General features: G+C 47.2%; 1 protein-coding gene across 5 annotated transcripts in view; it reads left to right on the top strand.

The window, feature by feature from the left end:
* wdr33 (WD repeat domain 33) overlaps window positions 1–12,202 on the top strand; it is a 45,962-nt gene that overhangs the window by 31,450 nt on the left and 2,310 nt on the right. The window contains exons 13-22 of one of the 5 annotated variants that reach the window (XM_035800639.2): window positions 2,164–2,250; window positions 2,465–2,598; window positions 2,741–2,851; window positions 5,076–5,825; window positions 6,134–6,194; window positions 9,225–9,548; window positions 9,918–10,010; window positions 10,674–10,834; window positions 10,990–11,100; window positions 11,479–11,679. In XM_035800639.2, the coding sequence (XP_035656532.2) occupies window positions 2,164–2,250; window positions 2,465–2,598; window positions 2,741–2,851; window positions 5,076–5,825; window positions 6,134–6,194; window positions 9,225–9,548; window positions 9,918–10,010; window positions 10,674–10,834; window positions 10,990–11,100; window positions 11,479–11,664 (2,018 nt within the window). In that variant the 3' untranslated portion in view covers window positions 11,665–11,679. Of the gene's footprint in view, window positions 1–2,163; window positions 2,251–2,458; window positions 2,599–2,740; window positions 2,852–5,075; window positions 5,826–6,133; window positions 6,195–9,224; window positions 9,549–9,917; window positions 10,011–10,673; window positions 10,835–10,989; window positions 11,101–11,478; window positions 11,680–12,202 lie in introns of all 5 variants that reach the window. The other 4 variants (XM_035800638.2, XM_035800637.2, XM_035800640.2 and 1 more) reach the window with 4 other exon arrangements.

Raw genomic sequence — 12,202 nt, 5'->3', positions numbered from 1 at the left:
TGCTAACCGTTGTGTCAATTTAAAACTTGCATAAGACCGTTCACAGAATTGTCCATTTAATTACATTTCACCAGTTTATTTATTACAATTTCGCTAACATTAGATAGTTAATCCAGACATTTTTACCGTTGTCTCGATTCGGCAGTCAAATGCCAGATCATCATGGCATTTGTAGTTCTTTGATGGCCACATTAGCAGCTAATTAGCGTTTGTTTTTTGGGGGTAAATACAGGCGAATATATTGACAAAAGTCACCTGGTCCAAGAGAGATTTACACGGTTATCAAAACGTCACGCCAGGGTAAGCCTACAGGAAACACAGCCCTTGGTTATCAAAACGTCACGCCAGGGTAAGCCTACAGGAAACACAGCCCTTGGTTATCAAAACGTCACGCCAGGGTAAGCCTACAGGAAACACAGCCCTTGGTTATCAAAACGTCACGCCAGGGTAGGCCTACAGGAAACACAGCCCTTGGTTATCAAAACGTCACGCCAGGGTAGGCCTACAGGAAACACAGCCCTTGGTTATCAAAACGTCACGCCAGGGTAAGCCTACAGGAAACACAGCCCTTGGTTATCAAAACGTCACGCCAGGGTAAGCCTACAGGAAACACAGCCCTTGGTTATCAAAACGTCACGCCAGGGTAAGCCTACAGGAAACACAGCCCTTGGTTATCAAAACGTCACGCCAGGGTAAGCCTACGGGAAACACAGCCCTTGGTTATCAAAACGTCACGCCAGGGTAAGCCTACAGGAAACACAGCCCTTGGTTATCAAAACGTCACGCCAGGGTAAGCCTACGGGAAACACAGCCCTTGGTTATCAAAACGTCACGCCAGGGTAAGCCTACAGGAAACACAGCCCTTGGTTATCAAAATGTCACACCAGGGTAAGCCTACAGGAAACACAGCCCTTGGTTATCAAAACGTCACGCCAGGGTAAGCCTACAGGAAACACAGCCCTTGGTTATCAAAACGTCACGCCAGGGTAAGCCTACAGGAAACACAGCCCTTGGTTATCAAAACGTCACGCCAGGGTAAGCCTACGGGAAACACAGCCCTTGGTTATCAAAACGTCACGCCAGGGTAAGCCTACAGGAAACACAGCCCTTGGTTATAAGTGTTTCTAAAATCCCCTATGGAAAAATGTATGGTAGAAAAATTATTGGAACAATTTCCTTGTTTGACCGCTAGGTTTTATGGGTATTATGACTCAAACTGTGGTACTCGATTTACTGGGCTGCACAACTGTGTTCACTAGGCAATGGACAGCAGGATTATCCTTGTGCATGGAGGATTATCTAAGCCATAAATGTTACACCTTATGATCTAAAATAGATTCACGACTTCGGGTCCAAGGCGTGGAAGAAAGAAACAGACAATCCAATGATTCTCAATTCCATTTGTGTTTGGGAGAGTTAATGAGGTGAAAATAACCAATATCGCCAGGCAACCCTATTTGGAATAACCCCACCTTACCTCTAGTGTTTAATGACAACACCTTTAAGTCCTGGCACCAAAGTGGCATCATGACTTGTCAACATACTATGCTGGATCTCTACTGTCATTCAATCAATTACAAGAAAGAAAGAGTTGGCTTATCCAAGGCCGATTTCTTTAAGTACAATCGCTTCAACAGAATCTGGATGAACTGAAGGCATCTAGCATAGAAACAATCCTGAAAGAAGCTGCTATGCCAAAGAAGTTGATTGCCAAGTTATGAAACTCTACCTGATGGTTCAGAACCTAGAAGGACAAAATGGGAAACTTGAGGAGAACCATTGGTCACAGATACAGTGGGGCAAAAAAAGTATTTAGTCAGCCACCAATTGTGCAAGTTCTTCCACTTAAAAAGATGAGAGAGGCCTGTAATTTTCATCATAGGTACACTTCAACTATGACAGACAGAATGAGAAAAAAAATCCAGAAAATGACATTGCAAATACCTGCAAATAAATTAATCCTACAATGTGATTTCCTGGATTTTTTTTCTTCTCATTTTGTCTGTCATAGTTGAAGTGTACCTATGATGAAAATTACAGGCCTCTCTCATCTTTTTAAGTTGGAGAACTTGCACAATTGGTGTCTGACTAAATACTTTTTTGCCCCACTATATGTGAAAATGCTCATATGAACTTGTGGTTCTGGGTCTGTTTGTTTTCCAGATGACATGGAGCCAAACAGCTTAGCTGCCATTCCTGGCATGGGGATCCCCGATCAGCTCAAAGCTGCCATGGAACAAGAGGCAAGCGGTGAGGACACACACATTAACACTTCTCAAACAAATCTTTGTCTCATCTAAGTCAAAGAGATGGTTTGGCGGGGGGTTAAGGTTTACTCTTGCAGTTGAATTAGCTCTAATAAGGTTGCAGCAATGGGCTGTGATTTCCACAGTCTATACATTTCCAGCAAGGTTGGAGTGGTAGATTGGTGGACTATGGGTAATGTTGTTTTCTCAAGATAAAGAGACTGCAGCCGAGGAGGAGATGAGCATCCCAGGTCTGGATTGGGGGATTGAGGAGATTTTACAGAAAGACCAGAAGAAAGTGCCACAGAAGAAGGTCCCCTACGCCAAACCCATCCCTGCCCAATTCCAACAGGTAACTTAGTCTTCATTCACTTTTGTATGCAAGAAGCAAGAAAAAGAAGCACGGCGGGCGGGTCTGTTGTCAGTAAATTTGAGTATTTGCTCTGTGACATTTCTCACTCTTTCTCCCTTCCTTTGTCTCCTCCTTCCTCCAGGCCTGGGCGGACAACAAGGTGCCTCTCGTGCCACCGGGAGGAGAGAAGAAGGAAAGGATGGATGAGAAGAAAATGGATGGGAAGACAAACACCAACCCGATGATGCTAGAGGTGAGAGGTCCTCTGAAACAAACAAATGTGTCAGTGACAAAAATGTGCATTTTAGGTCAAAGGTCAACAAACCTAGCCCTGCAGTGCAGCTACAGGCATTTGTTTCAGATCAAAAGGATAGTTCACGCGAAGTCTATATTTGAGCCTTTAACTTGAGTTGTGTCTGAAGGGCCATGGTGACAAAATCCACAATAATCCGTTATTTACTTCAGGCTACCATTGTCAGATTTCATGAACGGAAACGGCCAGACCGATGTTAGCAGAGCTGCACTACAAGCCGAAACTCCCTAAAAAATACTTCAAACTAAGTCTGATAGTTGGAGGTAGCGGTGATTTTTTAAAAACGTGCATACTGCTGAATTAATTGCTGGAATTTGGTTACTCAGAACTGGAACCATGTCCTCACGTAGCCACAGCACAGAGCATCTGTATGCATCTTCCACGGATGACGTCATCCCTCTGTGGCAGGCTCTTAGACCCGTATTGCTTTTCAGATGTGAACAAAACTGACCCGTGAACATAGGAAGTATCAGAGCATTACATTTTTTTTAATTTCATTGCAAAAATAACATTCTCGTGGGAAAGAAAACATGGACAGGTTCTTGCGAGTATCGACGCTAGTGTTTTTGAGGACGTTCCAGCTCGGCTGTTTACATTCATGAAATCTGACGAAAATAATATATTATTAGAAATAATAATAGAATAGATTATTATGGATTATTTCAACATGGTCCTTCAGACAGACACAACTGAAGGGAAGTGTAATTTTACTCAGATATAGATTCAACGTGAACTATCCTTTTAAAGATGAATCAGGTATGATGGGCTGAATCAGGTATGATGGGCTGAATCAGGTATGATTGGCTGAATCAGGTATGATGGGCTGAATCAGGTATGATGGGCTGAATCAGGTATGATGGGCTGAATCAGGTATGATGGGCTGAATCAGGTATGATGGGCTGAATCAGGTATGATTGGCTGAATCAGGTATGATAGGCTGAATCAGGTATGATAGGCTGAATCAGGTATGATAGGCTGAATCAGGTATGATAGGCTGAATCAGGTATGATGGGCTGAATCAGGTATGATAGGCTGAATCAGGTATGATAGGCTGAATCAGGTATGATGGGCTGAATCAGGTATGATGGGCTGAATCAGGTATGATGGGCTGAATCAGGTATGATGGGCTGAATCAGGTATGATGGGCTGAATCAGGTATGATGGGCTGAATCAGGTATGATGGGCTGAATCAGGTATGATGGGCTGAATCAGGTATGATGGGCTGAATCAGGTATGATGGGCTGAATCAGGTATGATGGGCTGAATCAGGTATGATGGGCTGAATCAGGTATGATGGGCTGAATCAGGTATGATGGGCTGAATCAGGTATGATGGGCTGAATCAGGTATGATGGGCTGAATCAGGTATGATGGGCTGAATCAGGTATGATGGGCTGAATCAGGTATGATGGGCTGAATCAGGTATGATGGGCTGAATCAGGTATGATGGGCTGAATCAGGTATGATGGGCTGAATCAGGTATGATGGGCTGAATCAGGTATGATGGGCTGAATCAGGTATGATGGGCTGAATCAGGTATGATGGGCTGAATCAGGTATGATGGGCTGAATCAGGTATGATGGGCTGAATCAGGTATGATGGGCTGAATCGGGTATGATGGGCTGAATCAGGTATGATGGGCTGAATCAGGTATGATGGGCTGAATCGGGTATGATGGGCTGAATCAGGTATGATGGGCTGAATCAGGTATGATGGGCTGAATCGGGTATGATGGGTATCAGGTATGATGGGCTGAATCAGGTATGATGGGCTGAATCAGGTATGATAGGCTGAATCAGGTATGATGGGCTGAATCAGGTATGATGGGCTGAATCAGGTATGATGGGCTGAATCAGGTATGATGGGCTGAATCAGGTATGATGGGCTGAATCAGGTATGATGGGCTGAATCAGGTATGATAGATGATAGGCTGAATCAGGTATGATAGGCTGAATCAGGTATGATAGGCTGAATCAGGTATGATGGGCTGAATCAGGTATGATGGGCTGAATCAGGTATGATAGGCTGAATCAGGTATGATAGATGATAGGCTGAATCAGGTATGATAGGCTGAATCAGGTATGAAGGGCTGAATCAGGTATGATAGGCTGAATCAGGTATGATAGGCTGGAATCAGATATGATAGGCTGAATTATTTTCCCCAGCAAATGAAGATGGACCGTATGAATCAGATGGACGGGAACATGCCTCCCCCAGGAGGTCCACAAGGACCCATGCCACCTTTCCCTGGCCAGGGAGGAACCATGCCCCCACCTCCTCAGGGCTTCCCCCAGTCCATGCCCCCTCAGCAGATGCCCCACAACATGGGGCCCCCCATGGGCCCTGGCGTCATGCAGGCTCCGTTCATGCGACCGGGCCAGATGGGCCCCCCTCCAGGGTCCCAGCACCACCAGGGGCCTCCTCAGGGCATGATGGGTCCCCCTGACCTCCATGGGCCCCAAGGCATGCAGAGGCACCCCGGCCCCCACAGAAACATGGGCCCCCAGGGGCCTCACGGCATGCCTCCCGGACCCAGAGGGATGCAGGGCCCCCCCGGAAACATGCAGGGCCCCCCACCGGGAGGAATGATGGGGCCCCCTCCTCGAGGCCAGGGGCCTCCACCACAGGGGGGCATGATGCCCCCTCAGGGGAATATGATGGGCCCACAGGGACCCATGCAGGGCGGGGTGGGAATGGGGCCTCCCATGCAGAACCCTACCAGGACACACGGCAACATGGGGGGCATGGGGGGCATGCATGGGATGGGCAACATGCAGGGGCCCCCACCAGGTAACATGCAAGGACCCCCACCAGGTAACATGCAAGGACCCCCCGGGAACATGCAAGGACCCCCAGGCAATATGCAGGGCCCACCAGGCAACATGCAGGGGCCTCCATCCTACATGCAGCACCAGGTGAGATTGTCAAACTAGCTGTAAAACAAAATAAATGTCAGAAATATGAAGGTAGGCTCATTTCATAAGAATGTGGCAAGAGCTTTTGTTGAATCTAAAGAGGTTAATCTGGGGTGGGTTGTTCAGTGGTGGAAATTGTAGCAACATTGTCTTGTTGGTTAGCCAACTTGCTAGCTACATTGAGTTCAAATTCAATATTTAAGCAGTAGGGCTGTTTGTGTGCAACATGAATTGATCCAAGATGGTTCTGAAATGCCTCTGTGTTGTTTACAAAAAGTCTCAACTCCTAAAAACACCCCTTCACACAGGTGGGACAAAACACTGGCCCCATGATGCATGGGATGGGACAGCAAGGACCCAATGGCAAAGGTAGGTGAACACAAATTCCCACGAGTCTAAGATAACGTTCTTTGGTCGCTTACACAGATTTGCAGATGTTATCGCAGTCTTGTGTTTCTATCTTCAACAGTGTAGTAATACCTAGCAGTAAAAAAAATAAACTATATACACATAATCCAGAAAAAACATCTGAAATGAAGAAATATCAGAACGCGAAATGTCAGAGACTGGAACAAAATACACTACATGGCCAAAGGTATTTGGACAACCCTTGAAATTAATGGATTCGGCTATTTCAGCCACACCCGTTGCTACAATCGAGCACACAGCCATGCAATCTCCATAGATAAACATTGGCAGTAGAATGGCCCGTACCGAAGAGCTCGGTGACATTCACCGGGGGCAGCGTCAGTTTGCCACCAGTCAGTTTGTCAAATTTCTGCCCTGCTAGAGCTGCCCGGGTCAACTGTAAGTGCTGTTATTGTGAAGTGGAAACGTTTAGGCGCAACAACGGCTCAGCCGTAAAGTGGTCTAGTCACACAAGCTGACAAAACAGGAACACCGTGTGCTGTAGCGTGTAAAAATGGCCTCTGGAAGCAACATCAGCACAAGAACTGTTTGTCGGGAGCTTCATGAAATGGGTTTCCATGGCCAAGCCTAAGATCACGATGACAAGCGTCGGCTCTGGAGCAGTGGAAATGCATTTTCTGGAGTGATGAATCACGCTTCACCATCTGGCGGTCCCACGGACAAATCTGGGTTCTGGGTTACCTGCCCCAATGCATAGTTCCAACTGTAAAGTTTGGTGGAGGAGGAATAATGTTCTGGGGGTGTTTTTTCATGGTTCGAGCTCGGCCCCTTAGTTCCAGTGAAGGGAAATTAGCATGCAATGACAGTTTGGGGAAGGCCCTTTCCTGTTTCAGCATGACAATGCCCCATTGAAAAAAGTGAGGTCCATACAGAAATGGTTTGTTGAGATCTGTGTGGAAGAACTTGAATGGCCTGCACCAGAGCCCTGACCTCAACTCCATCAAACACCTTTGGGGATGAATTGGAATGCTGACTGCGAGCCAGGCCTAATCGCCCAACATCAGTGCCCAACCTCACTAATGGTCTAATGGTCTTGAATGGAAGCACGTCCCCGCAGCAATGTTCCAACAACTAGTGGAAAGCTTTCACAGAAGAGTAGAGGCAGAAGTATGTGGCGTATGTGTGTGTGTATATACACACCACCGTTCAAAAGTTTGGGGTCACTTAGAAATGTAATTTTCTATTTTTTTTGTCCATTTTTAAAATAACATAAAATGATCATAAACACAGTGTAGACATTGTTAATGTTGTAAATGACTATTGTAGCTGGAAACAACGCTGTGTACTACTCCCTTCACAGAACTGGCTCTAACCAGAATAGAAAGAGTGGGAGGCCCCGGTCCACAACAGAGCAAGAGGACAAGTACATTGGAGTGTCTAGTTTGAGAAACACCTCACAAGTCCTCAACTGGCAGCTTCATTAAATAGTACCCGCAAAACACCAGTCTCAATGTCAACAGTGAAGAGGCAACTCCAGGATACTGGCCTTCTAGGCAGGTTTCCCATGCTTGTTCAATGAACCATAAACAATTAATGAACATGCACCTGTGGAACGGTCGTTAAGACACTACCAGCTGACAGACGGTAGGCAATTAAGGTCAAAGTTATGAAAACATAGGACACTAAAGAGGCCTTTCTACTGACTCTGAAAAACACCAAAAGAAAGATGCCCAGAGTCCCTGCTCATCTGCGTGAAGGCTGAGGACTGCAGATGTGGCCAGGGCAATAAATTGTAATGTCAGTACTGTGAGACCCCTAAGACAGCGCTACAGGGAGACAGTGGCAGACCACGTGTAACAACACCTGCACAGGATCGGTACATCCAAACATCACACCTGTGGGACAGGTACAGGATGGCAACAACTGCCCGAGTTACACCAGGAACGCACAATCCCTCCATCAGTGCTCAGACTGTCCGCAATAGGCTGAGAGAGGCTGGACTGAGGGCTTGTAGGCCTGTTGTAAGGCAGGTCCTCACCAGACATCACCGGCAACAACATCGCCTATAGGCACAAACTCACTGTCGCCTATGGGTACAAACTCACTGTCGCCTATGGGCACAAACTCACCGTTGCCTATGGGCACAAACTCACCGTTGCCTATGGGCACAAACTCACCGTTGCCTATGGGCACAAACTCACCGTTGCCTATGGGCACAAACTCACTGTCGTTGCAAACTCATTCGCCTATGGGCACAAACTCACTGTCGCCTATGGGCACAAACATCTGGGCACAAACAGCCAGAACTGTAATCTGGTGGGCACAAACTCAGTCCATGAAGAGGCACAAAGATGCACTGCAGCACAAACTCACTGTCGCCTATGGGCACAAACTCATGCAGCTGGCCTAGAACAAACTCACCGGTGCCCATGAGAGGAGATGCATGCAGTACTTAATGCAGCTGGTGAGCCACACCAGATACTGACTGTTACTTTTGATTTGAACCCCCCCTTTGTTCAGGGACACATTATTCCATTTCTGTTAGTCACATGTCTGTGGAACTTGTTCAGTTTATGTCTCAGTTGTTGAATCTTGTTACGTTCATACACATATTTACACATGTTAAGTTTGCTGAAAATAACAGTGAGAGGACGTTTCTTTTTTTTTGCTGAGTTTACATATAATGGTGCGTAAAGACAGTAATATGAATAGTAAAGGTGTGTACAGCAGTAGTTACAGAGGATGAGGCATGACTAGAATACAGTATGCACATGTAAAGTGGGTAAAACGGTATGTAAACATTACTGAAGTGACCAAGGAAGATTACTTTTCAAAAACATACACGGTAGTAAAAAATACAGTTGGTACTTACTGGCATAAACACTTGGACAGTTTCCCAGACACAGATTAAGCCTAGTCCTGGACTAAAAAGCATTCTCAATGGTGTTTCTCCATTGAAAGAGCCATATGTTTTGTCTGACTTATATTTCAGTATATGCCCTCTATTTTGATGTCTCCGATTCTCCCAAGGAGATACCCGAGGGCCCCCAACCACCACATGGGTCCTCCACCTGGGGGTCAGGGGCAGGGCGGTCCTGGGGGCCCTGACCAGGGCTCTGGTTCTTACTGGGGAGACTCTCAGCAGGGGCGCCGATCCAACGACTTCAATGAAGGTGGCCAGGACTTCCACGGACGGGGAGAGGAGAGCTGGAGGAGAGGGTCCAGCCAGGAATACCAGGGAGGCCACAGAGGAGGGGGGCAAGGGGGAGGGGGGGGGAATGGGGGAAACTGGGGCTCTTCTGAGGAAAGATTCCCCCGTGATGGGGGAGAGTTCCGAGGCCGCAGGGACGACAGGTGAGCTTACCTTGCTTTTCGGTTGTGACCTTTAACCTCGCGTCTGTCTTTACTTGCGTCCGTGCCGCCACCTCTACCGGCTCTCACCTACATCTTTATACTTACTTGAAATCTCACCTACATCTTTATACTTACTTGAAATCTCACCTAAGCTCTCATAGTGTTTACCTGTACCTCTACACGTTAAATCTCACCTCTCACCTACTTTTTCATCTTTCTCATCTTAACCCAAACCTTCGTCATCAGGGAACCCCCTCTTTCAAACCTACCTTTGCTCTGACCCTTAACTTACTATATTAGTGGATCTATGGGTTGCTTCTGCCTCGGGTTGCTCAAAACTATGGGCTTATGTGCGTGTGTGCATGTCAGGTTTGGTGGTTATGGGAGTCCAGGAGAGGAGTTTGACCAGAGGCAGAGAGACAGACTGCCTCCACCAAGGCATGGCCAGGACTCAGACGACACGTGGGTCTAACTTTCCTACTAACTCACTGACTAATTTACCTACCAACTCACCACCTAGCTTTCCTACTAACTCGCCAACCAGCTTTTCTACTAACTCACAAACTGTCCTAACTGGCAACCTAGCCTTCCTACAAACTCGTCGACTAACCCGCAGACCAACTTTCCTACTAACTACGTACTGTCAAAATAGACTGTATAAACTAGAACACAGACATTATGCATACCACGGCCAGGATTCAATCCAAGTCGCATTATAGAGCAGTGCATTATAACAGACTTTTAAAGGTCATTTACTCTTGAGCCGACATGTGCATAGTTCACCCCGAATGCAATCTCTGCAAATGTCTGGGAAAATGAATTTAAAAGGTGCGTTGTCGGCTGTCTAGTTGCACTGCTTTTTATTTGCCCAAGTTATCTTAGTGGATGTTTCCTCTAAAAAAAAAAAACAGCAGCTGAGGTTCTGTTTTGAATCGTGTATTTTGACTAGCAGTTGCAGTATCGCATATCACACTGCTGAGAGTAAGCACAATCATATGTGATTTGTTTTATAGCCTTAGTGTCCTGAAGTGTGAACCGCTCCTTTTTCGAAGGAAAGGGTAAAGCATGGATGTTTCAACAAGCCTTCTGTATCTCCACTCAAACGGCGTCTCTTCTCTGTGGCAGGTACAGAGGGGGTGGACAGGGTCGCCCTGGGGGGAGGGGGTTCCCTGATGAGTTTGGTGGGCAGGAAGAGAACTTTGACACCTCAAATGAGATGGCCGGAGGTTGGGACAACGGAGGGAGGGGGAGACCCCCACGAGGAGGGGGCCCACCCAGAGGAGGAGGTGAGACCAGCTGAGTTTGTGTTGTCTGTCCCTCTTTTATGATCTATCTGTCTCTGTCCTTATCTAGTTCTCTCTCTACCTCTTTCTCGTCTGTCTGTATCTGTCCATCAATCTATGGGTCCTATCTTTCATTCATCCCTCGGTTGTTACCTCAGGAGGTGGTGGTGGTGGTGGACGCCAGGGCTTGCTCCCCACCCCTGATGAGTTCCCCCCACACTATGAGGGAGGCAGAAGTCAGGAGGCCTGGGAGGGCGGGCAAGATCAAGGTAAAGGGGCTGTCTTATCAAACCAGGGTTGCGTGGCAGGCCAGCAGCTCCCAACGCTAGCCATAAGGAAATAATCGCATAGTAGGCTAACCCTTACAGAAATCATGGCTAGCAGCCAGTCTCACTCCACGTAATGTATTCGTTCACTACGTTCAAGGTAGTGAAAGGACTAATCAATGTATATGGCAGCCCCAGAGGATTTTTAGTGCGACACTACTAAGGAATTCATTTTTTAGGGGTTCATTTTGACAGCTCAGCGCCAGGTTACGAAATAAATAGTGCCACACGTTCGTTTTATCCACATCTCCCCCATTTTGACCCTGTTGGGAAATGACTGTGTTCATGTAATTGCGTGTGTGTGTGCCCGTGTGCTCCCAGGTCACGAGGCATACAGAGAAGGCCAGCGCTCCGAGCACGGCCCGCTGCACGACAGCCCGTCCCCTGCCAGCCGTGAGCGCTCCTCCTCCCTGCAGGGCATGGACATGGCCTCGCTGCCCCCACGCAAACGGCCGTGGCACGACGGCCCGGGCACCGGAGACCAAGACTCCCCGGGAGCAGGGGTAGAGGACAGGACAACAGGTATACAGGGGAGAGGGTTTAGGGGGGGTATTTGTGTGACAATGACTGATGCGAAGGCTGTGATTCATGTATCCATTACTTGTCATGTCATGGAGACTTTCAACTACTAGCCTAGCCCACCATGCCTTTATTTCTCTGACAGTATACAGTGCCCACCATGCCTTTATTTCTCTTACAGTATACAGTGCCCACCATGCCTTTATTTCTCTTACAGTATACAGTGCCCACCATGCCTTTATTTCTCTGACAGTATACAGTGCCCACCATGCCTTTATTTCTCTGACAGTATACAGTGCCCACCATGCCTTTATTTCTCTGACAGTATACAGTGCCCACCATGCCTTTATTTCTCTTACAGTATACAGTGCCCACCATGCCTTTATTTCTCTGACAGTATACAGTGCCCACCATGCCTTTATTTCTCTTACAGTATACAGTGCCCACCATGCCTTTATTTCTCTGACAGTATACAGTGCCCACCATGCCTTTATTTCTCTGACAGTATACAGTGCCCACCATGCCT

The sequence above is a fragment of the Oncorhynchus keta genome, chromosome 23 (assembly GCF_023373465.1).
Source record: "Oncorhynchus keta strain PuntledgeMale-10-30-2019 chromosome 23, Oket_V2, whole genome shotgun sequence".
NCBI lineage: Eukaryota > Metazoa > Chordata > Actinopteri > Salmoniformes > Salmonidae > Oncorhynchus > Oncorhynchus keta.
Note: the sequence above shows the minus strand (reverse complement) of the source record. Positions and strands in the feature narration are given on the sequence as shown.